Raw genomic sequence first — 27,483 nt, forward strand, 5'->3', positions numbered from 1 at the left:
CCAAAAGGCAGATGAGCACGATATGCGTCTGTGTGTGTGTGTGTGTGTGAGCTAGAGAGAAGGCTGAGATTGTAAAGCACTGTGTAAACTGCTAAGGTAAGAAGGTACAATGAGTGTATAACTAATAGCATCACCACTGAGTGTAGCTCTATGTGGAAAAACAACAATTGCAAATATCAAATACAAAGTCAGAAACTTCAAACTTAAATATTCTTATTATGTATTTTTCATCATAGATCGGCACATGGCTGGATGATGAGGCCAATAATTATATCCAGATGAAAATTGTAATATCATTCATATTGATATTTGTTAAATGTCATATTATTATTTATTTTTAAGTTTAAAAACTGATGATAGCTCCTGAGTGAAAGTTATGGTATTAAACTTGTCTTTATGGTCACATCACAACAAACACAATATTACACTTTACAAATCGGAAGAAGGTCAATCAGGTGTTAGCCTTGCCACTGTGCTTGCACAATGCATGAGCAGTATATGGATATATACTGGACTTGTGTTATATTGATATTGACACCCTGCAGTCACCCATAATGCAAATCTATTTATATCCTCTTATAAAACAAAGACGATCAACATGTGAGACCTGTTGTGGCCTTCTGAAACACATAATGCACTATTTACTAAAACCAGATTAAATACAGGAAGCAATTATAACTTTGTGATTTATTCAGCCACGCGGGCAAATCTGTCATCCAGGAACAAGATGATGTAAAAACAGCTGAACTGAAATACATTAAAACTCTTAGCTGAAAAACAAAAACCATCATACACCCGCTAAAACACACTGATACTCACACACACACTTGCCACAGCTAAAACCTGATCCGTTCTCTTTGGTGCATGCTATAGCCTGCTCACCATGCGATTTCAGCTGTCGAGACCGTGAGGAAAAAAACTGTACTTGTTTAAACAAGTCATTATAGGTTTTGAAAGCATTAAGACAGGAAACCCTCACCATCGCTTCCCTCTCAAAATGGCTTTTCATTCGCAGCATTGTATGCGTGACAACATCACAATGCTGCCTCTTACAGTTTCCAAGGGGTAACCATGTATTTCCAATGGAAAGGTTCACAGGATCAAACTCATATGTTCAATTAGAAGTAAGAAGGAAGAACCAGAGCGACACAGCTGGTTGTTGTTTCTAACAGAGAGTTTAAGGAGAACACCATTTAATCTGCTTTCTTTCCAGCGGTCAGCTTGTCCGCATGGAGCGCGAAGGTCTCTGCCACGATCAGAGGGAAGACTAAAGAGGCGTCTGCATACACCTGGGAACAGACAACAAAGCAGTGTGGAGGGACAGTGTCTGTAACATTGTTGTACTAGTGTTAAGTTAAATGCTAAATTCATTAACTGAAAGCACTTCCTGGTTTTCATGTTTGTGTTTTGTTGCCACATTGTACTCTTGGATGGAAATGCTGTGACGACACTGCCACCATGAGGCCAACGAGGGGGCATACAAATTAAAGAGTTCTACTGTGATATTGAATTCTATCAAAGTTTAATTCAATTAAAATTATTTATTCAAACTAACCAAACTATGGAATATTAAAAGAGAAGAATGTTGACATTAGCCTGGTCCTGACCAATACTGCCGGGATATATCTCTGTACCTTGACAGGTTTGGCATCTGTTCTGATCTTGCCCCAGGATACGGCCTCATCAGGTCTGGCCCCAGAGTCCGAGCCATCAAACTCCTGACCTGTGTTTACAAACACTGCATAGTCGGCTCCGTTCCTCTAGAGGGAGACAGAGAAGAGGGAAGGTGTCTGTGAGGAGGTTTGCTTTGCTGTTATACCTTCTGTATAACCCTACTATGCAGCTGTACAGCCCGTCTTGAAGATTTAAGGAAAATGTGAGTTCAGCGCATGTCTGAATGCAGCTATGTAGTAAAAACAAAAGAGATAAAGATTTAACAGTAGGATGTTACCATAAGATTAGCATTGGCTATGTGATGTTTGACCAGGCCTCCTCCCAAGATGATCATTCCTGATTTCTTGGCAAAAACCGCCTGGCTGTTCATTCTGCGGATATCTGAAATACAGTCCACATTCACCACATGTAGTCCACATATATGACCAACTAAGACCGCTGCTGTGATCGTGTTCTGTACGAGTGATGTTGCTTTTTACCCTCCACTATGTCAAGTACCAAGCCAGGGCTCTTAAACGAGTGGAAGTAGATCATGTCCCCAAGAGAGCCATCTGTCAGAGCAGGACTGAACACTGGGATATTATTCTGAAAACAAAGGGGAATTCATTCACATCCATTTCATACTCATACAAAAGACAAAGACACAGGAACCACAGTTTATTCAACAAACTGACTTGTGTTGCAATGTATTTTAAACAAACTTGAGACTTTAAAGTAAGACTTTGAAGCAGTGTATTTGTTTTGTGTGATGCCTGACAACATCACAACTATAAACCAGGACTCACCTTGTACGCCCAGTAGTAGACCGACTCAGTATTATTGATCTCCTTCCCGAGCCGATGGATCATTTTGGAGGGAGTCCAACGGGTTCCCTGAATAATAAAGAAGATATTAACAATAATACAGCTGCATTACTTTGAGGGAAACATAATCTTTGATTCAGAAACACTACCAATACTGAAAAACATTGTCACACAGAGAGACCCACCTCAGTGTTCTGCTCCAACAACATCTGGTCCAGGATGGGAATCACCCAGTCTTCAAACTTACAGTAGTTATCATTGGGCACCAAAAGATTCCCTATTCTACACACAGAGAGATAAGAAAAAAATAAAAAACCTAAATTTAAGACCATTTAAGACCTTTATAATAACACACATAGTATTTAAGACTATACTCTCAATGGAAATACACAGCAAAACTAAAAATATTCTTGTACCAAGTAAACACATATTAGACACGTGTGAAACCTTGATCCCCATTGTCCCAAATTTAAAAGACTTTAGGCACACAGCGCTCTGCAGGCACTTAAACCTCCAAGGGAACCCATCATCATCAAGGCAATTATTATTATCAATTATCACATTGGATTCATGCAATTGGATGAAAGCTGATACACATCCATCATGTCCTAAAACATCTAAACCCATCCAAACGTAACTTTATAGTTTTTAAAGCCTTTTAATTTAATTGTAGATATTTTCAGACCTTTAAGGACCCTCTGCCACACTGTGTGTATAACAGTCTGGCTCATGTTTAAAGGGGACCTACTGTGCTCATTCCCAACTCTATGTTGTTATTGCAGGTCTCCAGTAGAGTAGCTCTTGATTGACAGCTCAATCAATTCTGTATCACTACTTGCCAACCTGTTAATTCCTTTCAAGCGGAGCTCCTTCCCGGGCAGGCTAAAGTCTCCCAGGTATGTGTGAGCCAGACACTTAATAAAATCCTCCTCGATACCTCCAGCTGTGGTAACAATCACATCCACCTCACAAAGAGTAACAGAAACAAAATTGATTTTAGATATTATTTGGGAGGCAGACCTGGATAATTGTAACAAGAGCATGAATTTCTACCATTTTGTGCTCCGCCAGATAGCGGATGCTCTCCCTGACTCCGGAGCTGATGAGGTTGGAGGTGTAACCCAGGAAGATGGTGCAGCCCGAGCGTGGGGGGGATTCACCAGACTCATCTCCCTCTCCTGCCTCCACTGGTTCCAGCCGCTTCTCTATCTGTGGGTCACGGCACAACAACAGTCTCAATGTACAATGACAGACTAATGGAACGATGCTGAATCTGTATCATTTCAAGGGTTTGTTTTTCAACCCCAATAAAAACAAAAAACAAACATACTTGCCTTTCTTGATATATATCCCCAAGAACATTTTACATTTTAAGGGCCCACAGTGACAGTCACATTGTTTCAGGAAAGACGAGGTGCATCTCTATTTATTTTTTTATAGTATTATTGTGTTGACTGTATTTATTCAAATAAAAAAGTATATATTGCATTTGCTAACCAAACACAATCTGAGAAAATAGAAACTATTTGCAAGGCTAGTACAGGTAATTACCCCATTCCCCTCACCATGAGGTTGATCTGCTGGATGGCCAAGCTCAAGCTGCTGGCCTGGAAACCCGTGGTGAGGTAGGACTTCAGCACTTGGTGGAGATCGACCCCCTGGTTGAAGTCATAGCCCTTGATCTTGGTCATGTTCTCTGGGAGTTCGCAGCTGGGCATGAGGACAGCTTCCGTGGCAACAGAGGGGGCACAGTCTGCCATCTCTTGAACAAGAACAAAGATGTGTGAGCAACACAAAGGGAGAGGCGGTGGACTAGTGGCAGAAACTTGGACTATGGGCAGACAAAGGTCTCTGGTTCGACTCCACGGAGAAACAACAAAAAGACGAACCTGGATTGATCTATCCAAAAAATCCAAGAGGATTCTCCCTACCCTGTCTAGTGCCCCTGAGCAAGGCACCTTACTCCCCCAACATCTGCTCCCCGTGCGCCGTACATGGTCGCTCACTGCTCTGTGTGTCCTGCTCCAGATGGGTCAAAGCAGAGGTTAAATTTCCCTACGATTGCATGAGTGTGCCTGTGCATGTCTGTGCATGTGTTTGGGACTAATAAATGTATCTTAATCTGATGACTGACGTTTAGAGCACAGGACTGAGCTGCTGAGCTTGCTGGGTCTTGGGGGGGGGGGACCACAAGCAAAAGAGGTCGGGGGTCCTAAATTATACCAAACTGAACCCACCACCATCCTCATCTTCTAATGATTTGTTTCATATCAAAATTATCAAATAGGAACATACTGTGCAAACACATAAATAATATTAACCCGTTCTGCCAAATTAATGTGAGAAGCATTTGTTTGTTTTTGATCAATAGCAATATACAAAAGGACAAAAGTCTATATATAGACAGATAGTTATGTTGCCTATGCATTGTTCAGTGAGGAGGTAAACTATCAAATGTATTGCTCTTTAACAAGTTTTTGTTATTTTCTGCTCATTAAAACCACAAACGTCACTAAAGATCTGTCTTTAAACTAAGAAATACAAACAATAACGTGGCAAAGGCAAATATCGGAACAATTATCGATCTCAACTGATATCATATCGTGTCATAATTTCTCATCCAGCTCAAAGTCAAAACAAGTCGCATTCATGCCTTGGGTGTGTTTGGCGCCCTCTGCTGGTATATGTAAGAAGCTCTCTGTGGAATCACAACAATGCGGGAATTCAGTCAAACTGGAAACCATAGATTATATACATACATGTATATATAGAGAGAGAGATACAGATATATAGAAAGAGTTCTACCAGCTCCAAGCTTCTGTTAGCATTAATCATCAGCTACGACAGCTAAGACTAGCTCTCACAGTAGCATTATTAGTAAGAGGCAGAAACAAAACGAGGTTACGTGCACTGAAATTGATTAAGTTGAGAAAATCTACATTTGTTATAAATTAGCCTTAATATCAGGGGGCGTTGTCAAAGAAGCATGGCCACAGACCGGTGGAGCCTCCAGCTACAAACCAGCAGGATTCACCATCACAACCCGTCCCACCACCGCGGCTCCTCTTCAGGAAATAACAATCCACTGAGTTTCCAGCACAGCTCAGAGACACGAGGAAGAAATGTCGAGTTGTATTAAAATCGGTCCTGGCAGCACAGGGTGCCCAAACACCTTTAAAAACACTCGTGTTTCCCCCCGGAGCTCGACACCAGAACACGGGTCCAAGAGGAGCTAGCTGAGCTCACCGGTTGTTTTGTCCTGTCCGTTCGCTTGGAGCTCGTGAAGACAGATGTAAAACTCAGCTGTGGTTGCTGTTGAAGAGACCTCCGGTTATACAGTTATCTGAGAAGTGAAGATTTTCCCACACACACGAAAAACTGGTTTACTGAAAACTTGTAAACATTCCATGTGTCGGCTGGAGTTAGCTAGCTGTCACTACGGAAAGCCGGAAGGGACAAACCTGACAAAAAAAAATCGCCTTTCTGCTGCATAGCCAACAAATTAAATTAAAAAAGTGTCTTACTCTGCTTTCAATTATTATTAGTATTATTGTTGTTGTTATTTTGTTGCTGTTGTTGTTATAACTAGTAGTAGTAGAAGAAGCCGTTTTACCCTTATGTAGTTATTCATAACCATGAAATAATGTTTATAAATCTGTTGACAACACCACAATTTATTCAAAAAACTAATGTGCTGCTGTTTTTAATTTAATATCAATTAGTAGTAGATTTAGTAGTAATAGTGGTAGAAGATAATTTCACGCAGACATAATTACACATGTATTGTTAATAATATTGTTATTATTAGTAGTAATTTTATGTGTTTTACCTATTCATAAACATGACATCATGTTTATGAATCTAGTGTCGACACCACAATTTATCCAGTAATTCAATTAACTTTAACCACATGTATTGTTATTATTATTATAGAAATTTCAAAAAACTAAAAGACAGGTATGGTGTTGATTGGCTGCAGGTAGTTGGCTTGGCTTCTGTTTTCCATTCCAGCCACATACTGTGGTTTGCAGGCGCTGCTCTTTCATGTTCTGGGCCTCCAGACATCTACACACACATCTCCTGTGGCTACAGCGAAGACTCCAGCGTCCACACTCAGCTGGTGGTTGGAGACAGGGACAAGAGAGGTATGGGTGAGAGGGTGAAGGCACAGGGAGAAACAAAACATTAAAAAAATTATAATTATCTAAAAGATGTGGAACAAAGCACTAACCCCATTCACTTCATCTTGATGATGCAGTGTGCATAATGTCCTCGGAGGTGCACAAGGGATGTGTACCTGCAATCCATAATTACAATAGCATTAATTCTGTGGCAGAGTTTGCTAAATATGAGACATAACAGGGAATTTGCCTGTTCCTACCTTGACAGTACGATCAGATGAACAGGTGTAGAGGCTCCCATGAGATCTGTGGACACCAGTGACCATAGCAGTGTGTCCCACATCAAACTTAGACCACTTGTCTTTTAAGGTCCCTGCTTGCATGGAAAAGGAGCGGAGCATGCCGCTGCAGTCTCCTGCCCAAACCTCACTGCCACTGTAGCTCATGGACCGCAGATGAGAAGTCAGCTAGAGAAGGACAATTTGGGGTCGAGTTGTTACACTGAGGAGAGAAGCACTTAAACAACAGCCAATTAAGAGTGTGTCCGTTTGTTTGTAGCGACCTGAAGTTTCTTCAAGACTTTGCCTGCCCTGCGATCATAGACAGCTACAGTCCCGTCTGTACTTCCAGAGATGATGTAGTTGTCATCTGCAGCCAGGCACATCACAGCATCACCATGGAGCCAGAGGCTTTTCACCACGGGGCTGGCAGCTGCAGATCAAATTGTTCAGAACTAATTTCTTCAATCAAGTTCTCTGTCGATTCAAGTGTTTTGTTTATCATCTCATATTGTTATTTGCACTTGAGGCACACTCAATATACTGTCAAGCTTTTGACATGTTAAAGCCCCTCACCTCTGGTGTCCCACATGGTGATTCTCTTGTTCATTGTACCAGCCAGCAACACATCTGTCTGACAGGACAGGCAGAGGACAGCAGAATCAGTTCTGATTAGGCCCCCCACTGCTCCACCTGCCTGCATGTCCCACAGCCTCACCGAGCTGTCGAAGCCCCCTGAAACCAGCAGAGACCCTCGAGATGCCAGGCACCAGACCCAGCCCCGATGGGTGTGTGACGCGTACTGTCCTCCCAATGTGTGCAGCAGCGTCCCAGTAGAGCCTTCTTGTAGATCCCACAGTTTAACATTCCGGTCTCTGGAAGCTGTGGCACAAACCTTCCCCTCTCCCCCGACAAGGAGAACAGAGTTGACTGAGTCATTGTGGTTTGTAGGGATGGTGATGCGTTCCAGTGCTGAGGGTGGGCTGGGACATCTGCAGGTTTGACTTTGTTCCATCTCTCCCTGTCTTCCATTTCCCAGATTCCTAGGGTCAGCCAAGTTCTCTTGGTGATTAAGAGCACCATCTTCCACATTAGCATCGAACCTCATCCTGTGGTCCCTTTCTTCTTCGATCAGGGCTTCTATATTCTCCACCCTCTCATTCATATCTTCTCTTAATCTTGCTAGTTGGTCCTCACCTTCAATGCGCTGCATTTCACCATCACAATCTTCTATTACCACCTCCATTTCTTCCCCAGCACCATATGCAGCCTCCTGCAGAGCCACCCCTGCCCCTTCTGCCTCAGCCTCCCTGCCACCATCCTGTCCCTCTTCGCCTGGTTCCCTGTCCTGCCCCGCCTGTTGCTGCTGCCTCACTTGATGACTTTCCTCTTCCTCTTGTTGGGCCTGTCCGGGCAAAGGCTGCGCTCTGTCTTTCCAGTAGATTATCAGCTGCTCCATCTCCAGACAAGCAGTAGGCCAGTCAAAGTCCTCCCTTGGCCCCACTGGAAAGCCAGCTTGGGATCCTATTAATCTACGTGCTCGGAGATGCCAAGAGCTGGTGTCCTTTAACAAATAACCCAATTTCTGGCAGACCTGAAAAGAGGAGAAACAGGGTTTCCAATAAATCACATATTAAGTTTCGTTCAAACCCAATTTTTGGTTGTTTCCATGATAACACATCAGACTGCCTCCAAATTATGAAACGCTTAATTCTGAAAATGTTTATTTTATACAAAAAGTTAGGAACACAACAACAAACTTGATTGAGGATCAATAACAGTGTTAGTAACATACAGTGAAAGAGGGAAATACATCACATTTTAAAATTTTAACACAAGTGAGCAAGAAAACAAAAAGACGACAGGATATCTTCAAAGCATCGGGCCAGACAAATCTTGAAAACGTACCTTTGGCAGCACAGTGGTGACACACTGCGCAGGAAGGTACGAGGCGATGTGGGTGATTATCTCCCAGGGTAAAGACAACAAGCCATTTGTCTCAGCGCAGGGTGAGGGGCTGGCATCTGCTGAGGATGGCTGATCGGCCGGCTGAGGACTGGGAGAGATGAGAGGGACCAACATGACTCGGTTACCAGCGTCAGGACCTGTCAGTTAACTGAGGGTGAATGGAAGTCTTACCTCTGGAGGTCTGGCCAGGGAGCCTCATTACTCAGGGGTCTCACAGGGGCAGGACACGATTCACCCAGGTTCACCCTGACCTCAGACATCACTGTGTCTCCTTTGTAAAGGCAGTTGCCGCGATTTGAGGCAAACCAGCAAAAGGAATCTCTTCAAGCTTTGTCTGGCCTGATGCTTTGAAAATATCCTGTCACCTTATTTTCTTGCTTACTTGGGTTAAGACTTTGCAATGTGATGTATTTTTCCCTCTTTCGAGTTATGTTCCTAAATTGTTAGGAATGTTTGTTGTCTTTGTTCCAGTTTCTGTTCTACCTGACAAGGAAGAACAAAGGCAGCTGTCTCTCAACAGTGTGGCAACAAAGTCTGGGTGTGAGGACAGAGACGAGCATACACACACACACACACACACACACACATGCACACACTTGTTGACCAGTAATGCGCCTCAGTGCATTGGTGCTACCAAGTTGGGGCCAGGTGGGGCCATCTTCATCCAGTAAGGGCTATTATCAGAGTTTATGACTAACCACTGTCATAGACTTACTGTTGTAGTCAGATCTTTTTTATTGAAATTCCTTATTTCTTTTGAATTACAGCACACTTGTAATAACAGAAACAGAATATAATACTTTTAAAAGCACCTTCTTACTGATTTTATGAAGTGATATGACCTGATGAAAAAGCAGTGTGCAATAATATATGAAATTGTGGATGTGATAAATTGATCGAGATGCATGAATCGTTAACTGCTGAATAAGTAATCTAATCGTCAGGCTAGTGAAGGTGCACTAGGATAAAACCTTGAAGGCTACTTTGAGTTGCACAAATGTAGCTTCAATGAATCCATATAGAGTACATGATATCTTACAGGTTTATTTTGGAGGTTCACTCTCAATCTAAAGTGACAGCTAGAGGCACACAAAAAAAAATGACACTATTCACCAGATCCTAAATACTCAACATCCAAATTATCAAACACTGGAAATAGTAAGGTACCTGCTTTCCTTGAGTCCAAGTGATTCTTGCCTTGTCACCAACGCTCTCATTTGAGGGGATGTTTGCCAGTGCTCTATGTGCTATGAAACTCATTATTAACAGGCTGCCCACATATCAAGTTGATTAAGCAGAATATTTCCGTGGCTAATTCTCTTTTCATCGGTGGTGGCTGTGAAGTGGTGTGTGATGTTTGTGACATTTCCAACAAAGGGTTCTATGACCTTTTATACCACAGAGCCTTTGAAACTGCACCCGACAGTGGATAAAAGAGGGGACACAGGTCAAAAAGGAAAATCAGGAGCTTGTCTGACCAAACACTCGTGCACAACCTGAGCTGACTCTGTGGATCAGGTGAAACTCTGCTCCAATCCCGTTTCCCAGCGGTGCTGTGGGTGTAGAAGAACGACATTGGTCACAGATAGTCAGTCTTTCTGCCAAGGGCAATGTCAGGAAAGATGTGCAGCAATAACAGTGTTGTTCAGACACAGAAGCTGGTGGATCAACTTCGAGTGGAGGCAGGCATGGAGAGAATCAAGGTATTTATTGATTTAAATAATTTGTTAGCTACATGCATAATAGCTGCACATTATTAACTGACAGAATCAGTCATCTGAAGCTACAGCCGATTCAGAACTCTGCAGCTCTGTGCTGAAGAGGATCGGAAGAACAGACCACATTCATTTCACCTTTACATTGGCTGCCTGTCAGTTTCCATCTTGATTTGAAGACTCTTTTACTTTTAAACCACTTCACGGTCTCTCGCCAGCACATGTCTCATATGTTAACAGTGTATTGTTATTCTATTGCACCTATGTTGTAAACTTTGTTAATTTGTTTCTGTCTGTTTATAGTTTAATATATTTTTATCCCCTTTTATTAACATTTTCCTTGGTTTTATATAATCTTCTTTATTATTATTGATTTCCTGTATTATTATCTTTGTCCTTGTCTCTGATCGATCAGTTGTCAGTTGGAAGTGGACGAATATTAAAAAAAGTTGAATTGATTGACTGATTTCCCGAAGCTGGAATGTGTTGAAATGCCCCATCAATGTCCACTGAGTAGATTATCTTTTCATATCCTCTCAAAGACGTCCCATTCCACCTTTGTCCCAGCAGATCTCCCTGACAGCAGCAGACTTGGTCCAGTACTGCAAGGACCACAGGCGCAGTGACCCTCTGCTCACCGGCATCGCAGCTTCATCCAATCCTTTCAAAGATAAGAAGACCTGTGTGCTGCTCTGACCGTCCTGAGTACAGATTGCCAGCACATAACAGACCGCCATGGACAAAACGTGTCTGAGAATGCGACTGCAGATTTCCACCTGTCAAATGTATTAACTCACAAAGGCATTTCACACTTGATCTGTCTCCCTGCCTCTAATGAGGGAGCAGAAAACATGCGACACTGTTTATTACAAGGACATCACTGGTTATAAAACATGTACTGATCATGACTAAAAGTTGGTAAGTAGTTCATTTTTTTCACTTAACAACTTTAAGTGATTTTACTGCTCTTTATAACAGCAAAATTAAAATAAAGCTTCAATTTGATAAAAGGAAATAAGTCAACTTCACATGAAATACTGAGGCTGTGTGAGCATAGAAATCTCTTCTGTCACGTTAAGTTCTAAAGCCAATAAAATTATTGTCCAAAAAATAAATATGAGAATACCTCGTTGATAATTGTTCATGTCAGTAAAAATACACTGAACCAGCTTTTTGCAGATAAAAACATGGAACGTCAAAAATGTGCTTCATGGACCCTTCTTCTACCTTGATATGTGGTAGAAATACACATGTAATTTATAAACAATTGTATTACTATAGATCATAATAAAACAATAATATCAAAGTCTAGATGATTGAAAATAATTATTATGTTCTCTGCGTCCTCTGCCATTAGAGGAGATGCCTATGTTGTTTTATTTAGATCTGTGACCTACTGAGTCCAGTATCACACAGATTGAGCGACGGAACCAAACAATTTCAGCACAAACACAAGCATATAAAAATGATTATCTTATATTTTATAGATTGCGGAGATCACAGGTGTCTCTGAATTTAGCAATCCTGCTGTTAGGGTTAGGGACATTTACCGTCATTCATGTCAGCGAGGGCTCATCCGTCATCGCTGCTTCACTGTGTGTGTGAGTGTAATGCTGCGTTCCAGACAACTCGTATGTCAAATGTAACATCAAATGTAAACCAACATGTCTGACTGTGAGAAGCTGAGTCAATTGTGTTGTGATGAGACAATTCAAGTGTAGCCAGTGCAGCCTCCGTTCGTACAGAAACAAAGAGGAGGACGAAAACGCCATGATCTTTTTATTAGACTTTTATTCTTGGAAACACATTTAAAATGGGTTATCACTTTAAAAGGCATGAATGCTGCAACATTCAAAAACTCATTTTAAATTTTATATTTTTGATTTTTAAAGCATTTCATGAACCTCTGTATGTAAGGCCATGTAATACACCTGCTCCCATCAGATGAGGAACAGATAATGATCTTATTACAATGTACCCAACCTTTTCATTTTTTTTGATTTGTTTATTTATTTATTGCAATTATTATTACCACTTTTGTGTATGTAACTGCATGTGTATATATATTGTGTATTTGTTCTTTGGTGTGATGTGTTGAATGATGCATTGCTTATGTATCTTATCTTATCTTATGTATTTATAGGTGTGCCTCAGATTTTTAACGGGAATTTGTAAAGATACAAAAATACTTTCCTTTTGTATATTTGTTGTTATTGTTTGTTTGTTTTGTTGGATGGTTTTCTCCATTTATAAAATGAAAACTCAATAAACTAATTGTTCTTTTGAAAAGTACACAAAAAAAGCTCATCTCTCCTTTAAATTACTCACAACATCTTGCATAATAAGAGATGCATAGCTGCTTGATTTATATAAAGTACCTCTTCAAGTATTCCCGAATTTCAAAAAGCTGAAAGACAGGTAAGAAGAACTATCAAAGCACTAAATTAAGCTTACTCACATTTAGCTAACACCATTGCCGTCATTAGCTAGCTAGCTTGGTGGCTAAATGCCCTGCACACACGACTGGCGGGACAAGCTAACGTAGAGATTCGCCTCTTGGTGAAAACAAGATTAAGTCGTTTTCTCTAAGATGTCCCCATTTGATAAATCAGTATATTTAAAAAAACTACAGACGAGAGACAGCAACCTTAAACGCTAACTTCAACTTCAGCTACACAGAACATCACTTTCCTGAGTCCTAAGTAGACAACTTCATCAAACTGCGCCAGAAAAATCTTAACTATGTCAACCGGCCCTTAGTCAAGTTTGCCTATCAGGCAATTGAAAACGTTTATGTTCAGGATGTCACATGGTTGTACTTTCAATACGAAGTCAGGGGAAATTATAAGATTGTAAAATAGGATTTTAATCACACAAAGGCGTATTTATTATTTCTAAAGAGTGTGTATATCTCACTCTGGCTCTCTTTCTTTAAATGTATGTACATATTATGTCAAGCTGTTTCTCTATTCTTTTTGTTTTTCATGTTTCTATGTTTCTATCTATCTTTCTGTCTATCTATCTATCTATCTATCTATCTATCTATCTATCTATCTATCTATCTATCTATCTATCTATCTATCTATCTATCTGTCTATCTATCTATATATCTATATATATGTATCTATCTATCTATCATCTATCTATCTATCTATCTATCTATCTATCTATCTATCTATCTATCTATCTATCTATCTATCTATCTATATGTATCTATCTATCTATCAGAGCGGGGTGGATTTTTTCCACCCACCTGTCACAAACGATTGCACTTGTCTTACATGACAAGGTGTCTATTACATAATAACAGAGAAATGCATTAACGTTAAAGAAGCTACAGAATGCTATTGTTGATACTGTAAATCATGTGCTGGGTTATATATCGAAATGGATTACAACCTGTATATATTCAGTGAAGCTACTTTTCACAGTTTTTAATCCCTCACAGTAACTATTCATCACACTTGTTATATTTCTTTTAATCTTTTAATTAGAGTAAGTGTGGCATATCAAATGGATCCATGCTAGGCCCAGTTCTTTAACAAATAACATCCAGTGACTTTTCTAAGACTCCAACATTGTGAAACTATCCTTTATTTCGAGCTGGTCTTGATTCAATTGTTCTCCTTGTCAATCGTCCTCTTATCAGCATGAACAGCAAAGGTTTCTGCCACCAACAAGGGGAAGATCACTGTAGCGTCTGCACACACCTGCAAAGGGGAGCACAACAGGCTGTGAGTTAAACAACACAACAGCCCCACACTAATGATGTTGATATTGGTATGTCTAGTTTATAAAAATATACAGGAATAATAAAAAGGTACCTTCACAGGTTTGGCGTCTAATGTGATCTTCCCCCAGGAGACGGCTTCATCAGGTCTGGCCCCTGAGTCGCAACCATCAAATTCCTGAGCTGTGTTCACATACACCGCAAACTCAGCTCCTTTCCTCTGGAAGGAAACAAACAGAGATCATTTGACTTATTCACTGATTCATTGATACCATTTCCCACAAAAGTTATTTACTGCTGCACCTTAGAACAAATGCTAAAGCATTGCATTAAAAAATATATACAAAACAAATGAATACTAACCCATGCATTGGCATTGCAGGTGTGGTGCTTTGCTAACCCTCCCCCTAGGAGGATCATCCCTGTGCTATTGGCGTTCACTGCAGTGTCGTTTATCCTTGAAATATCTTAAGTAAAAGTCATAGTGTAAGATTACAAAATCAAAACAGGAAGCAACATTTAAGAGCAAACAAATAAACACTGTTTTACCTTCAGCAATGTCCAAAATTAAGCCAGGGTTCTCAGCTGAGAACATGTAGAACAAGTCTCCTATTGCGCCATCTGTAAGAGCAGGGCTGAACACTGGGATGTTGTTCTGAAACGAAAGCCAGGTGAAAGCCAATGATTTGAAAAAAAACCTCAGACACTTGCTTTTAAGAGAACCCTGACCAAAACTCACCTTGTAGGCCCAATAGCAAACAGATTCAGGGTTGTTGATCTCCTTGCCCAGTCGATGGATCATCTTAGACGGAGTCCAACTCACAGCCTGAGGTCAGAAAAACGGAAATATACAGTGATCTCTTGCAAATAGATGCGTCAGGACATCTCGGCCACACGATGGATAAAATAGCAGTTTCACCTGAGTGTTCTGCTCCATCAGCATCTGCTTCATTATCGGCAACATCCATTTTTCTAATAACATGTAGTTCATATCAGGCATCAGAAGATTGCCAATCCTGCAGCAAGGGTGACACATGGAAAACCAAAAGAAAATAATGTATCAGCTGTGTTGAGAATATTTTTCTAATTCAAATGCAAAATGATATGATACATATTATTAAATTCAAAATATATATTATATGATATCATTATACATATATATATGTAATGTGTGTATTCAAGCACAAAGGTGTGCCACTGATATCAGTGCCATATTTCCTGATTTCTCTCTTAACATCGTGTCATTTTCTCATACACTTACTTCTTTGTGCAACCAGTGGAGTCCGGTTTAAGGCACTTCGATATTGGCTTCACTTTCAGGACCCAGAATTTACGGCCACTTCTATATACAATCTAAAATTCCAACTTAGAAGGGAGCTCAACTATCTCACTTATTTGAGACCTTAACTTTATTTGATCATATAAAAATTATAATCTGCAAAATGACATGTTTTTACTAATCTGACACTGTGACTGACCTGTCGAGACCCCTTTTATACAGATCCTTCCCAGGCAGAGTGAAGTCTCCAATGTAAAGATGTCCCAAACACTTGATCAGATCCTCCTCAATACCTCCAGCCGTGGTCACCAAGACATCCACCTAAGCAGAGGAGGAAATGTAAATACACTGTGTGCTGAATTATTAGGCAAGTTGTATTTTTGAGGATACGTTTTATTATTGAACAACTACAGTGCTCTCGGTCAATCCAAAATGTTAATATCCTCAAACCTGAATATTTAAGAAAGTAAAAGTGAGGTTTTGGCTTTCTTAGGAGAATATCTATGTGTCCACAATTATTGGGCAACTATTAGTGTGCAGAATTATTATGCAACTAAATGAAAAACGTAAATTTCCCCATCTCACTTGTTTATTTGCATATGTTAACGTAAGAATAATAAACAAACAACTCAAAATTGACAAATAAACATTTCTGACATTTCAAAAAAATAAATCATTGAGCAATATAGCCACCCTTGTTTTCAATAACAGTAATAAGCCTTCCATTCATGGATTCTGTCAGTTTCGTGATCTGTTGACGATCAACTTTTTGTGCAGCAGCAACCACAGCCTCCCAGACACTGTTCGGAGAGGTGTTCTGTTATCCTTCACCATAAATCTCCCGTTAATCTCCCGTTTAAGAAGGGCCCACATGTTCTCAATAGGGTTAAGGTCAGGTAAGGAAGGGGGCCATGTTATTATTCTTTCATCTTTTAGGCCTTTACTGTCTAGCCACGCAGTGGAGTACTTTGATGCATGCAATGGAGATTGACCTGCATAAAAATCATGGTCCTCTTGAAAGATGCAGACTTTTCCCTGTACCACTGCTTGAAGAAAGTGTCTTCTAAAAACTGTCAGCAGGTTTGGGAAATCGATTTTGAGTCAATCTTCAAACCGAAAAAGGTCCAACTAGCTCATCTTTAATAATAATAGCCCATACCAGTACCCAACCTCCACCTTGCTGGCATCTGAGTCGAAGTGGACCTGTGTGTCTATCTGGTCCGTCTCTCATCTCATCATTCCATAAACCTTTGAAAAATCTGTCTTCAGATAGTTCTTGGCCCATTCTTGATGATCCAACTTTTTTTCTTGTTCATTGGTGGTCGGGTTTCAGCCTCTGAGCACTGAGCACCTTGTACTTCTGGCCACTCCAGGTTGGTTCCAGTTCTGGAATATGACAGCACTGGAGGATAATGGGTTCCTGGTAGCTTGACGTTTAATTCTTCTCAATTCACTTGCCTAATAATTGTGCACACAGTGTATATATATATATATATATATATATATATATATACATTTTATAAGGTCCTGCAAAATCTTGTATGGCTTCAGCAAAAATGTTAAAAAATGCTTCAGGTAGTTGAGAAGGGTCATATACCATACTGTGCTCTGCGAGATAGCGGATACTCTCCCTGACCCCGCTGCTGATGAGGTTTGAAGTGTAACTGAGGAAGATGGTGCAGCTCAAGGGGCTCGGGCAGGTCGACGGATCCTCCTCAACACTTCCATTCACTGCCTCCAGCGGCTCTTGACGCCTCTTGATCTGTGGATGTCGGAGAAGATTGCAAAAAAAGTGAGGAGGGTAAACTGTGGTGAAGGGTCTGTTACACTGAGAACGTGATGATTCACAGACATCCTCCCTGTGTTCCATTAATCTCACCATGCTGTTTATCTGCCGGATGGCCAGGGCCACATTAGTCGCCTGGAAACCAGTGCTGAGGAAGGACTGCAGCAGTGCGCGGTGGTCCACTCCCTGGTTGAAATCATAGCCCTGGACCTTCGGTGTGTCTGGTAGGGTGAGGGTCTCCCTGTAGATGTACGGAGGTACTTTGTGCTTAAAGGCCATATTGTCTTGTGGGGAAAAAAATTGGGGATGTAAATAAAGAATTATCCCCAAATTCCTCATATGACACTGAGTTAGTATCACAAACTGAAGACTAAGCAGCTCTTTTTACTAATAAGGCTGTATGTGTGAACCAACCAGTCTAACTAACCAGGTTAGTTGGTAAATTACTTCTTGCCTGAAAAACATTTTTGTGAGGAAGAAGGTGTGTCACAAGGCCACAGTCGCTTACTGCATCAATCATTCAATCAGATTTTATGTGCAAAGCCCATATCCACATATGATAATTTGACTCAGAGGGCTTAACGATGTGCAACCCCAAAAAACTAGTAGAAGGGAGAATATGTGCAGAAACCTCAGCGAGAGGCACATGTGAGGGATCCCGGGACAGGCGGAAGTGCAACAGCTTTCACTTGTATCTCTGACGGTGTGCGACTGAGTGACTGACAGAATGCATAACAGCTGAGTGTGTGGGGGATGTTCCCCGCAGGCTATAATGTAATCAGTGGGGTATTTACAGGCAGTGCAGACGGATTCACAATATGCAAACTAAATTATTGCTCCACAAAACGATTTTCCATATATTCGGATAGTGTGTGCGTGTGCATGAGAGTCTGTCTCTGTCTTTCTAAACTCTGCAAACTGTCAAATAAAGAAATGTGAAATACATACTGTTTATCCCCAAAACTCAGTTATATAGTCATAAATGTGATTGTATAGTTTGCTGGTAACACAAAAACAATTCTCTTAGCTCCAGTTTCTTCTTTGTAGTACAGGTGAGTTATTATATTACCTGCTTAGTTTGCACACAGAAGATTTCTTGTTGTTGTTGTGTCCTCTGGATGTTGCTCAGTCAATGCAAATGTGTTTTGTACCAGCAGTCTTTAAACCCTTTACCGAACCAGGAAGGTGGAGTTACAGGTGTCCTTAAGAACCTGGTAGGTATGTGCTGCTGCTGGAGGAAGCTCATTATATGCGCAAACTGATTGTATGTTAGCATATTCTGAACCTGTCCTACCTGCTGTACCCCAAACATGTTACTACAGGGTAATGAAACCTGTTCAAGAATATATATCAGACAGATGCATGAAGGTTTGATCATGATCCTTGTTCCCAGACACCTCAGTGTGTCAGTCAGGATGAATGCATTTTTTATTCTTTATGGATTTCATATTTTTCCAAATGAATCAAAATCTTGAATCAGAACTTGGAGCGATAAGCCCATAATATGTTTTGAGATAAAAAAATATTTCTTTCAAGTTTAAAGACTGATTTTTCCTCCGGAGTGAAGGTTGTGGCTTTAAACTCTTCTTAATGGCCAGAGATTGATGGAATTTACTAATCTGAGGCCGGTAATCATGTTTTACACCCGCTTGCTGTGCTTGCAGAAGCACAACATCGATGTATATTTAACTTTTGTTGTGGTGCTCTTGCTGAAATTGTATTGTGAATTGTGATAATCACTGATATTGTTCTATTTTAGGCCCTATCGTAAATCACTGATATCCCTTCACGCAGAATAATGTGTGACCTGAATGAGATGTGAAAACACTGACAGAAAAACTTTCCAGCTCTCAATCCATTCCTTACACTCCGGTCTAGTTGCAGATGTGGGTTAGCAGTGTGGAAAATTGTGTATTTTTTGGTAAATGCCGACTGGGAGTCTGAAGAAAAAGTCTGAAACTATGATTTTTACTCATTTTTTTGACGTAAGAATGAATTTAAGTTATAGTTAATATTAAATGACATATAAGAACCACCACCCTTCCTGCAGGCTCCAGTATAAAGGAAAGTGCTGTCATCCAATTCTTCGACCACTTCGGTTTTCATTGCATATCTCACTCACCACTAAATCATCATCAGAGATTTTGCTGACTTCTGTGTGACAACAAACTCTAAAGACCTGTGACAAGGAGGTGTAAAGAAAAGGCTAAGGGCTGCAATCTTATTCAGGTGTGACAACTTACTGCCCGACCCCAGATGGATGGAGTTATGAGTGTAATTGGTTGTATTGTGTTGTACCAGCCAAAGGCACCGGCTGGGTTTTTGTGTGAAAGAAATGTAACCAGACGAACAGGTCAGCTGGACGAACCTCTCAATCCGGTTTGGTCAAACAAAAGTCAAGAAGTCCACCATGAGAAACAACTAATAATCCACAGCACAAACACAAAATCTAGAACTGATTGTGTGAGAGACCGTAAAAATTGCGTCTCCAAACACCTTGAAAGACAGAATGACATCATGTGTTTTAAAACCTAGAAGAACAACAGGGAGTATCAGAGCTTCAGGTTTGCTCCTCGATGTTTCAAATGAAGCTACTGGATGTGATGAATACATTAGGTCACAGCACTGACATAGATATTGCTTCTCATTTATTTTAAACAAAAGGTAATACATTCTTGCATTGGTGCACTATGTTGTTTAAAAAGACTGAACAACAATTATCTAACAAAGCGAAAAAACCTTTTGCAACATTTTTAGGGCTTGTGAATTGATGGTATTTGTGACATTTGTATGTTATTGTCAATTTTGTATAAAGAGCTGCATTACCAACATAGACACTCTCCCCATGTAGTAGAAGCCATAAAATTTCCACTGAAGGGACCAGGATCGAAATGAATTTCTTTTCACGTTCCTTTTAAGACCCTATAGTTATGGCTGAGTCCTGCACCATCCCTTATATGCTACCATAGATCTAGACTGCTGGGGGAATTCCCATCATGCACTGAGGACTTCTCCCCTTCTTCAAAGTTCCCGCTGCTGATGAGCGAAATGTGGCGAAAGGTACCTTCACAGGTTTAGCATCCATGCGGATCTAGGCCCTGGAGACTGCTTCATCAGGTCAAGCTCCAGAGTTGCAACCATCAAACTCCGGAGCTGTGTTCACATACACCGCATAGTCAGCGATGCCTGGTATGTTTGCAGTTAACTATTCTGGTGCATTATCCACTGCTTTGCTGTGTTCAGCAACGTCCACCCTCGGCTTCATCTACCAGTCACTATATGGATCCCTCACTCGCCAAATAACATGCCTGACTAGCAAACCCTAACCCCGATACACAGGTCTCGGGATTCACCTTGTAGGCCCAGTAGTAAACAGAGTCAGGGTTGTTGATCTCCCTGCCCAGTCGGTGGATCATCTGAGACGGAGTCCAGCGAACACCCTGACAGAGGAAGCATCGTTGCAAAAGTAAACTGAGCCATGAACTTGCATCAGGACAGTTTGGCTTCCATTACAAACAGGGCATTAGACACTGAATGGCTGAAATATGTTGCAGTGACAAGAGCCATGTGAAACAGCTGTTGATAGTAGAGTTCAAAATACCTGAGTGTTCTAAACTTAGTTATTGTGGTGGAAGCTGAACAGAGCACACAATTTATGTTTGTTGTTTTGAGTTCTGTGGATTAAAAAACTTTGTGAGTGAGCGGCTGTTGTCAAACTGTTGTTAGCTTCCACCATGGGCCTGCTACATTTAGCTAGGGGGCGTGATTGCTGTCTAGACTTCGTTGTGCTGTTCACTCCCCCACGTGCAGCTGGAGGTGCTCTGCTGAGACACCTCTACAATTATATTGCAGCAAAATCTACGACTGTTCTGGTAATCTGAAATGCTGTCTGACCTGTGGAGGCCCTTTTTAAACAGGTCCTCTCCAGACATAGTAAAATCTCCAACGTCCACCGGGCTCAAACACTTGATCAGATCCTCCTCCATACCTAATGTGCTGCTCTGGTGTGAAAAATGATACAATACGTGCCTCTGATTTAAATGTGTCTTGTGAGGTAGTTGTGAGTACTGCAGGCTCTCATTGCTCGGTGCCCCCTCCCTTTACTTCTATTTCTCACACAGCCAAACAAAAACCATGAAAACAAAACACCATACTACTAAGTGATTGCACAAATTTTCATTGTCACTTTCAGCATGAAGGTCAGCAGCTCAGAGTTGTTGCTGTTGAAGTGTCGTGGTGACATATAAGGCAGCCAAAGAAAAGGAGAGGACAACAACAACAGGAACATTTCAAGAGGTGGTGCAGGAGGCAGGACACGACGTACAAATGTTGCTGCAGAAAACTCAGCCCTTTTGTTTAGATGGCTGAGAAGAAAGGAAAGTGATTTACCAACAATATTAATAAAACTCTAAGGCAAACAATGAAATCCACCATTTGTTCTGACTGTTTATGTATCCTAATACTGTACTACTTAAGATTACTTACTGGTCATAGTTCTTATATCATACAAAAGCTGTTAATTCTGTACTATTTCCTTTATTACTGTTCATAGTTCTTATATCATACAATACCTGTTAATACTGTATTATTCCATATATATTTGCTACTGTACATATCTTATTTATTTACATTTCAAATACGCACAATACTCTGCACTTTAACTCCTTTTTTTGCACTTCTGGTTAGACGCTAAGCTGCATTTCGTTGTATAAGTACTTGGACTTTGCAATGACAATAAAGTTGAATCTAATCTAATATATAAAACAAAATGGTGGACCGCATTGTTTGCCTAAGAGTGTTATAAATGCTGCTGGTATATATATATATATATATATACATATTTGTAAATAGTTTATGTTCAGGGGACCCCATTTCTCAGACGCCATGTTCTTCAACAGCAACTGGCCGCATTGGTGGGTAGAAAAGGACTGGGAACCAATGTTTGTGCTCCGCGTTTCCTGTCGGATCTTTATAAACTGACGGATCAACCACAGAAGAGGTCCGTGAACCGGTAATTCAGCGACGATAATTGAATGTGTTAATAGTTTAGATGAATAAACGCCCGTTTAATCATTGTTTACTCCCGTCTTTACTTCACATGGACGTACCGGGGCAGCCAAGCCCTGTTTTACAAGTAACAGCCTCCATTAACCGAGGGGCTCCGCTAAACGTAGCGTCTGTTTATGTTAGCATCAGGAGCTAATGCTAGCACTGTTCAAAGGAAGATATGATCTAGTTCTCCGTTTGTTTTCCTGACTTTGTTGCTCCCTAGTCTCGACTGGATTCAACCAGTTCGTCGTCAGCTAACTGTAGAATAAACACCTTGAGCAATTAGGTCCCTAGCATGGATTCCCTTTCTTTAATCCCAAGTTATTTCTAATGCTATCTTTTCCATAGTGTCACAAACCGACCTGAGCAGCTGTTGAAGTGCTGAGAATATCAAGAGAGAGAGAATATCGAGCATCATGACTTCACTGGTATGTTCACACACAGACACACACAACAAAACATCCAACTGTTGTTCCTCTGTATCAGTGCAGCTGTATCACCTTCATCATTATTTCATTTGTCATAATTTTAAGTTTTAAATCTGCCCTGTTTCCCCAAGTCCACCTCTTAATGAAGTGATTTCAACGTGTACATTATTTTATATAATCCCACCTTTATACCTGTACTTTATTGATCCTAAATGTAGAAGTTTCGCAGTGTAACACGATACACAATGTAAAAATACGGTCTATATAAAAAGCAAATAATACAAAATTTAAAGGTGAGTGATGAGTGCAGGTAAGATGCTTCTGCATTGGCTCATCACTTGAACAGAATCAAATTCGACCTTCTTTCATGGCATTTAATCATGGCCTTGCACTGACAAAACCATGTTTGTGCCCTCACGTTATAATAAAGGGGGCCCACACATCAGAATTCCCACACTATGAACATTACTCTAGAGACTAATTCAGTCTTTTTTTTTAAATACCCTTCTTAAAAGCTTTTACAAATGATGGACATTGGCTCTTATTTACACTGACTAATCCTTATTTATTTATTGATACAATTCAGTCTATTTTACTATTCTGTTTACTCTGTTCATGCTTGTGTTAATATCATTGTTTCTTCCTTGTGAAGTACTTTAATATATTATTATTAGTTAAGTTATGTCTTTCTACTGTCACAGACGTGTGATGAAGTGGAGAAGATTACATATGGGAAAAGACTTCTAAGAAATCATGTGTTTGTCTTACAGGGGAGCAGCAGTTCCTCCTCCACAGAATACACTGTGCGAGTTCCTAAGTGAGTAACACACAGGTGGTTTTAAAACAGCGACTAACAAGAAACGCATGACTTCATAATACATCATTGTAATACAAATATAATCGGCAGCTAATTCTCACTTCGGTAGGATTATGCAGCAAGTCAATGGCTTTTTGTTACCATTTCTTTTTCTTTGTCCTGTAGAAACACCAGTAAGAAGTACAACATCATGGCCTTCAATGCCGGGGACAAAGTCAACTGTTCAGCATGGACACAGGTGGGCTTCATTCAGTAGCGCATGTTTACATGACAGATAATGCTGCAATTATCATTAAGAAGGGAACAAGGTGAGTGCTGAAATAACACACTGTGTTGTTACCTATGGTAAGAGCCTCAGCACCCATATTTGAGTTTTGTGTTTCTTAACAGCTCCCCCCCCCCTCTCATTTTACAGGCTCGTATGGAAAGAGACATGAGTGCTCGGCGGATATATGGGGAGGAGGAGACAGCAGAAGGTGCAGCTGGTAGTGAGTTTGGAAAAAAGCAGCGTGAGGAAGCACGGAGGAAGAAGTATGGTATTGTTACACGCGAGTTCAAAGTGGAGGACCAGCCCTGGATCCTCAAGGTCAATGGCAAGGCTGGCAAGAGGTGAGGAGGAGGGAGATGCTTCTCTATGCCCTGATTCACACCACAACGCATCCACACAGGCACTGTATTAATGAAGTAACGGAAGATGGCGTTTAATGTGATGTTTAGATCATTGTTGACAAAAATCACTGAAGAGGAATTCACACATCAGACGTGATGGGGAATCCCTATTGTTTGCTTCACAGCCTCTCTTTCTCTGTCTATGTCAGGTTCAAAGGTCTAAAGAAGGGCGGCGTTACAGAAAATGCATCCTACTACATCTTCACACAGTGTCCGGATGGAGCCTTTGAGGCCTTCCCTGTCAATGGCTGGTACAACTTTGTACCACTGGCCAAGCACCGAACTCTCACTGCTGAGGAGGCTGAGGAGGAGTGGGGCAGGTTAGAAAGGGGAAGATCGGGGAGGGGTGGCTGTTGTTGGAGGAAGAGCTTACACCACTGGTGTAGGTGTCAAAGTAAATAGCAGACATTGCTGTATCTTTTCAGGAGGAACAAGGTGGTGAATCACTTCAGCATCATGCTTCAGAGGCGTTTCCGGGAGCAGGAGCGTGGTTGTGACGATGACGATGACGAGACAGAGAAGTCTGGGAAGAAGAAAAAAAAGGGGGGTGGCGGAAGAGGTGGTGAACTGCGCATTCATGACCTAGAGGAGGACCTGGAGATGAGCACCGATGACAGTGACAGCAGTATGGGGGAAGGTAAGTAGACAGAAACATACCTGAAGCCATATCTGTCCACATCCTCCCTCCGTCTGTCATTATATCTCTTTTTTTTTTTTTTTTTCTTCAACCCGTCTCTTCATGGGACAGATGGGGAGAGCAAGTCAAAGGCCAAGAAGAAAGCAGGAAAAGGAGAAGGAAAGAAGAAGAAGCGAAAGGGCAATGACAAAGAGGCCTTAGAAGACAGTGACGACGGAGACTATGAGGGCCTAGAGGTGGATTACATGTCAGATGAGAGCAGGTCAGAAAACAAAGGCTCCCACTTTATGGATTGTTTGTGTGTATGTATATATATATATATATATATGTGTGTGTGTGTTTAGCCGTCTCTGTATTTCGTCTTTGATTAGTCTGTAACTTTGTGATTGCAGCTCAGACGGTGAGCCGGATAAGGGAAAGCCCAGCAAAGGAGAAAACCACCCTAAAGGTGAGGCCAACATCGATTTTGAATATTACTGTTTACTTCATATTGAGATAAAGAAATAGATAAATTAAGAAGAATCATTTCTAAATAAAGTTCAATGGCTGTGATTTAATGTGTGTATAAAAATGTTCTTCATAGGAATTGATGAGGCATCGGAAAGTGAGGAAGAGAGTGAGGAAGAGAAGCAGAATGAAGAGGAAGCAAAAGAGGAAGAGGAAGAGGAGGAAGGGAAGAAAACCCCGGTCCAGGTGGAAAAGAAGAAGAAAAAAGGTACAGTCTTCACTTTGGTCCCTTTGATGACATGCAAACCTGAAAGATCACAATGAATGTGAAATGCTCTGCTTGACGTGAGTTTTGTGGATTTGTGTGACAGACAGCAGCGGAGAATCAGAAAGCTCGGAGGACAGCGACATCGAGGGAGAGACGGCCTCGGCTTTGTTCATGGTGGAATGGAAATTACTGCATTCTATGGTTTAGTCTTGACAGGAAGTTGCATGTGTCTAACTTTGTTTGCTGTTGCAAATACATGGTTTCATGCGGCTTCAAACAACTGTTGTAATATGTGGAATTGGTGTGCAGCTAATTCACTACATAAGCAAAGTTCATGCTGTTGAGTTCTAGCAGCTAATACATTTTGATATTGAGTGTGTGTGTGTGAATGGATCTGTCATTTGTGTGCATCATTTTCTTTTTAATTCTTATCAGGCATCTCTTTCTCTCTTCCTCTCTCTCTCTCTCTCAGAAAAAGCGCACCCCTCCCAAACGTGCAGGTGGGCGTGGCTCTGCAGGCAGCTCCAGGACTGGCAGTCGTCCGGGGACACCATCCATAGACGCGGCCTCCACTTCCAATACACTCCGTGCTGCTGCCAGCAAGCTAGAGCAAGGTACCTATCAGTGGCGCCAGTGACTTTAAATCATAAGACGTTAGTTTTCAGGTATATCAGGAATATCGACTGGGATGAGACATTGTCCCGACATTGCCTTTCCCATATGAAGAACGCAACAGGAGAAAAGAGAAAAAGAACGATAAACAATCCACTGCAGGGAACATGTTTTGTTCATCAACCCTGGTGGTAGACCTCGTCTTCTTCTTTGTGTATGGCACATGCCCCCCCCAATGGGTCATTATTTGACTAAACCGATATCGATTTATTAAAAGGATAGATCATTACACTCAAGTCCCCGGGGGGCTGGGGAATAAGTAATGTTTTTCTGCTGCCTTCACATGCTACACAGCGGGTAACCAAGCGATTTATCTTTAGTTATACGTGTGTGTATAAAGTTCACACAGCTTGAACTGTTTCAACTTAATCTCTTTTTTTCACAGGTAAGAGACCGACTCCGGGTCCTGTCACTGACTCACCAGCCGCAAAAAGGCTGAAGATGGAGCCCAACAGTCAGAGTCCTGCTCCTTCTGGAAAGAGCACGCCTCAACCTCCGTCAGGAAAATCCACCCCAAGCTCCAGGTATGATTTTTTGTTCATATCTTTTACGAGTAAGCTATTTACTGCATCTGTAAAATACAAATAGCCATTTATTGTGACCTTAAAAAGAAATAAGTTTGTTTGGGTGTTTGTGAACAGGATTAAAGCTTCTTTCCTGTTCATCTGTCCCACAGTGATGTGCAGCTAACAGAGGAAGCAGTCCGCCGCTACTTGATCCGTAAACCAATGACCACCAAGGACCTGCTGAAGAAGTTCCAGACCAAGCGCACGGGCTTGAGCAGCGAGCAGACTGTCAACGTGCTCGCGCAGATCCTGAAGCGCCTCAATCCAGAGCGCAAGAATGTCAACGATAAAATGCACTTCTACCTCACTGAATAACATTTAGAAGTGAGGGACAAAGTGACTGGAGAGTATTATGACACTGTATGATATCTCACGTTTAAAGAATGAAACATTGTCAGTGATCAGTGAAAAACAGCTCAGTCTCTGGACTTACAATTTGATAATGGAGTGAAACGTCTTTTAGACATTTAGGTGTTTTTCTAATAAAAATGCAAAATGTGCTGCTGTGTAAGGTTCTTCTCTTTCCATCCTGCATACACTTGGTGGGCGGAGGGTGTACATTACCATCACAGGTGT

The 27,483-nt window shown here is 41.2% G+C and overlaps 5 protein-coding genes across 8 annotated transcripts; 2 read left to right on the plus strand and 3 right to left on the minus strand.

Annotated features, from left to right (window-relative positions):
* Nucleotides 1-203: 203 nt before the first annotated feature.
* On the minus strand, nucleotides 204-5,921 carry dhps (deoxyhypusine synthase). Of its 3 annotated transcripts, none has more exons than XM_062408729.1 (10): nucleotides 5,724-5,921; nucleotides 4,043-4,239; nucleotides 3,531-3,686; nucleotides 3,321-3,442; nucleotides 2,663-2,759; nucleotides 2,460-2,546; nucleotides 2,154-2,259; nucleotides 1,952-2,055; nucleotides 1,635-1,760; nucleotides 204-1,289 (listed from the first exon to the last, which is right to left on the minus strand). In XM_062408729.1, exons 2-10 carry the CDS (start codon nucleotides 4,235-4,237, stop codon nucleotides 1,194-1,196), a joined length of 1,089 nt encoding a protein of 362 aa, XP_062264713.1. In that variant the 5' UTR covers nucleotides 4,238-4,239; nucleotides 5,724-5,921; the 3' UTR covers nucleotides 204-1,193. The 3 variants fall into 3 exon arrangements, with proteins under 3 accessions (XP_062264713.1, XP_062264714.1, XP_062264715.1); XM_062408730.1 differs by lacking the exon at nucleotides 5,724-5,921 and adding an exon at nucleotides 5,512-5,651; XM_062408731.1 differs by lacking the exon at nucleotides 5,724-5,921 and having other exon boundaries at nucleotides 4,029-4,164.
* A 598-nt stretch (nucleotides 5,922-6,519) lies between these two features.
* LOC133970960 (F-box/WD repeat-containing protein 9-like) lies at nucleotides 6,520-9,104 on the minus strand. The gene is made up of 7 exons (XM_062408125.1): nucleotides 9,016-9,104; nucleotides 8,785-8,932; nucleotides 7,453-8,470; nucleotides 7,161-7,309; nucleotides 6,859-7,065; nucleotides 6,709-6,774; nucleotides 6,520-6,594 (listed from the first exon to the last, which is right to left on the minus strand). Exons 1-7 carry the CDS (start codon nucleotides 9,102-9,104, stop codon nucleotides 6,520-6,522), a joined length of 1,752 nt encoding a protein of 583 aa, XP_062264109.1.
* Nucleotides 9,105-10,347: 1,243 nt separating this feature from the next.
* Nucleotides 10,348-12,719, plus strand: LOC133971236 (guanine nucleotide-binding protein G(I)/G(S)/G(O) subunit gamma-7-like). Its single transcript, XM_062408514.1, has 2 exons — nucleotides 10,348-10,547; nucleotides 11,130-12,719. Exons 1-2 carry the CDS (start codon nucleotides 10,455-10,457, stop codon nucleotides 11,253-11,255), a joined length of 219 nt encoding a protein of 72 aa, XP_062264498.1. The 5' UTR covers nucleotides 10,348-10,454; the 3' UTR covers nucleotides 11,256-12,719.
* A 913-nt stretch (nucleotides 12,720-13,632) lies between these two features.
* On the minus strand, nucleotides 13,633-18,571 carry LOC133971217 (deoxyhypusine synthase-like). Its single transcript, XM_062408486.1, has 10 exons — nucleotides 18,424-18,571; nucleotides 17,448-17,638; nucleotides 17,166-17,330; nucleotides 15,768-15,889; nucleotides 15,209-15,305; nucleotides 15,029-15,115; nucleotides 14,839-14,944; nucleotides 14,653-14,756; nucleotides 14,384-14,509; nucleotides 13,633-14,269 (listed from the first exon to the last, which is right to left on the minus strand). Exons 2-10 carry the CDS (start codon nucleotides 17,631-17,633, stop codon nucleotides 14,174-14,176), a joined length of 1,089 nt encoding a protein of 362 aa, XP_062264470.1. The 5' UTR covers nucleotides 17,634-17,638; nucleotides 18,424-18,571; the 3' UTR covers nucleotides 13,633-14,173.
* A 3,719-nt stretch (nucleotides 18,572-22,290) lies between these two features.
* gtf2f1 (general transcription factor IIF, polypeptide 1) lies at nucleotides 22,291-27,407 on the plus strand. Of its 2 annotated transcripts, none has more exons than XM_062408881.1 (14): nucleotides 22,291-22,365; nucleotides 22,752-22,831; nucleotides 23,602-23,648; nucleotides 23,814-23,886; nucleotides 24,064-24,257; nucleotides 24,467-24,637; nucleotides 24,743-24,954; nucleotides 25,066-25,216; nucleotides 25,347-25,402; nucleotides 25,538-25,669; nucleotides 25,773-25,843; nucleotides 26,142-26,283; nucleotides 26,727-26,865; nucleotides 27,018-27,407. In XM_062408881.1, exons 2-14 carry the CDS (start codon nucleotides 22,820-22,822, stop codon nucleotides 27,220-27,222), a joined length of 1,605 nt encoding a protein of 534 aa, XP_062264865.1. In that variant the 5' UTR covers nucleotides 22,291-22,365; nucleotides 22,752-22,819; the 3' UTR covers nucleotides 27,223-27,407. The 2 variants fall into 2 exon arrangements, with proteins under 2 accessions (XP_062264865.1, XP_062264866.1); XM_062408882.1 differs by having other exon boundaries at nucleotides 22,335-22,353.
* Nucleotides 27,408-27,483: the final 76 nt, after the last annotated feature.

Source organism: Platichthys flesus, chromosome 16 (assembly GCF_949316205.1).
Source record: "Platichthys flesus chromosome 16, fPlaFle2.1, whole genome shotgun sequence".
NCBI classification, from domain to species: Eukaryota; Metazoa; Chordata; class Actinopteri; order Pleuronectiformes; family Pleuronectidae; genus Platichthys; species Platichthys flesus.

Excerpts from the sequence above, each read along its gene's own strand:
- dhps (XM_062408729.1), bottom strand. The coding sequence starts at position 4,237 with ATGGCAGACTGTGCCCCCTCTGTTGCCACGGAAGCTGTCCTCATGCCC. Across the intron at positions 2,056-2,153 it reads GGTACTTGACATAGTGGAGG|ATATCCGCAGAATGAACAGC; the intron begins GTAAAAAGCAAC and ends ACTGTATTTCAG. Across the intron at positions 1,761-1,951 it reads TAGCCAATGCTAATCTTATG|AGGAACGGAGCCGACTATGC; the intron begins GTAACATCCTAC and ends GTCTCCCTCTAG.
- LOC133970960 (XM_062408125.1), bottom strand. The coding sequence starts at position 9,104 with ATGTCTGAGGTCAGGGTGAACCTGGGTGAATCGTGTCCTGCCCCTGTG. Across the intron at positions 6,775-6,858 it reads CATCTGATCGTACTGTCAAG|GTACACATCCCTTGTGCACC; the intron begins GTAGGAACAGGC and ends TATGGATTGCAG. Across the intron at positions 6,595-6,708 it reads ATCAAGATGAAGTGAATGGG|CTGAGTGTGGACGCTGGAGT; the intron begins GTTAGTGCTTTG and ends TCCAACCACCAG.
- LOC133971236 (XM_062408514.1), top strand. The coding sequence starts at position 10,455 with ATGTCAGGAAAGATGTGCAGCAATAACAGTGTTGTTCAGACACAGAAG. Across the intron at positions 10,548-11,129 it reads CAGGCATGGAGAGAATCAAG|ATCTCCCTGACAGCAGCAGA; the intron begins GTATTTATTGAT and ends TTGTCCCAGCAG.
- LOC133971217 (XM_062408486.1), bottom strand. The coding sequence starts at position 17,633 with ATGGCCTTTAAGCACAAAGTACCTCCGTACATCTACAGGGAGACCCTC. Across the intron at positions 15,306-15,767 it reads TATAAAAGGGGTCTCGACAG|GATTGGCAATCTTCTGATGC; the intron begins GTCAGTCACAGT and ends CCCTTGCTGCAG. Across the intron at positions 14,757-14,838 it reads AATTTTGGACATTGCTGAAG|ATATTTCAAGGATAAACGAC; the intron begins GTAAAACAGTGT and ends CTTTTACTTAAG.
- gtf2f1 (XM_062408881.1), top strand. Across the intron at positions 24,638-24,742 it reads GCTGAGGAGGAGTGGGGCAG|GAGGAACAAGGTGGTGAATC; the intron begins GTTAGAAAGGGG and ends GTATCTTTTCAG. Across the intron at positions 25,403-25,537 it reads AGGAGAAAACCACCCTAAAG|GAATTGATGAGGCATCGGAA; the intron begins GTGAGGCCAACA and ends TGTTCTTCATAG.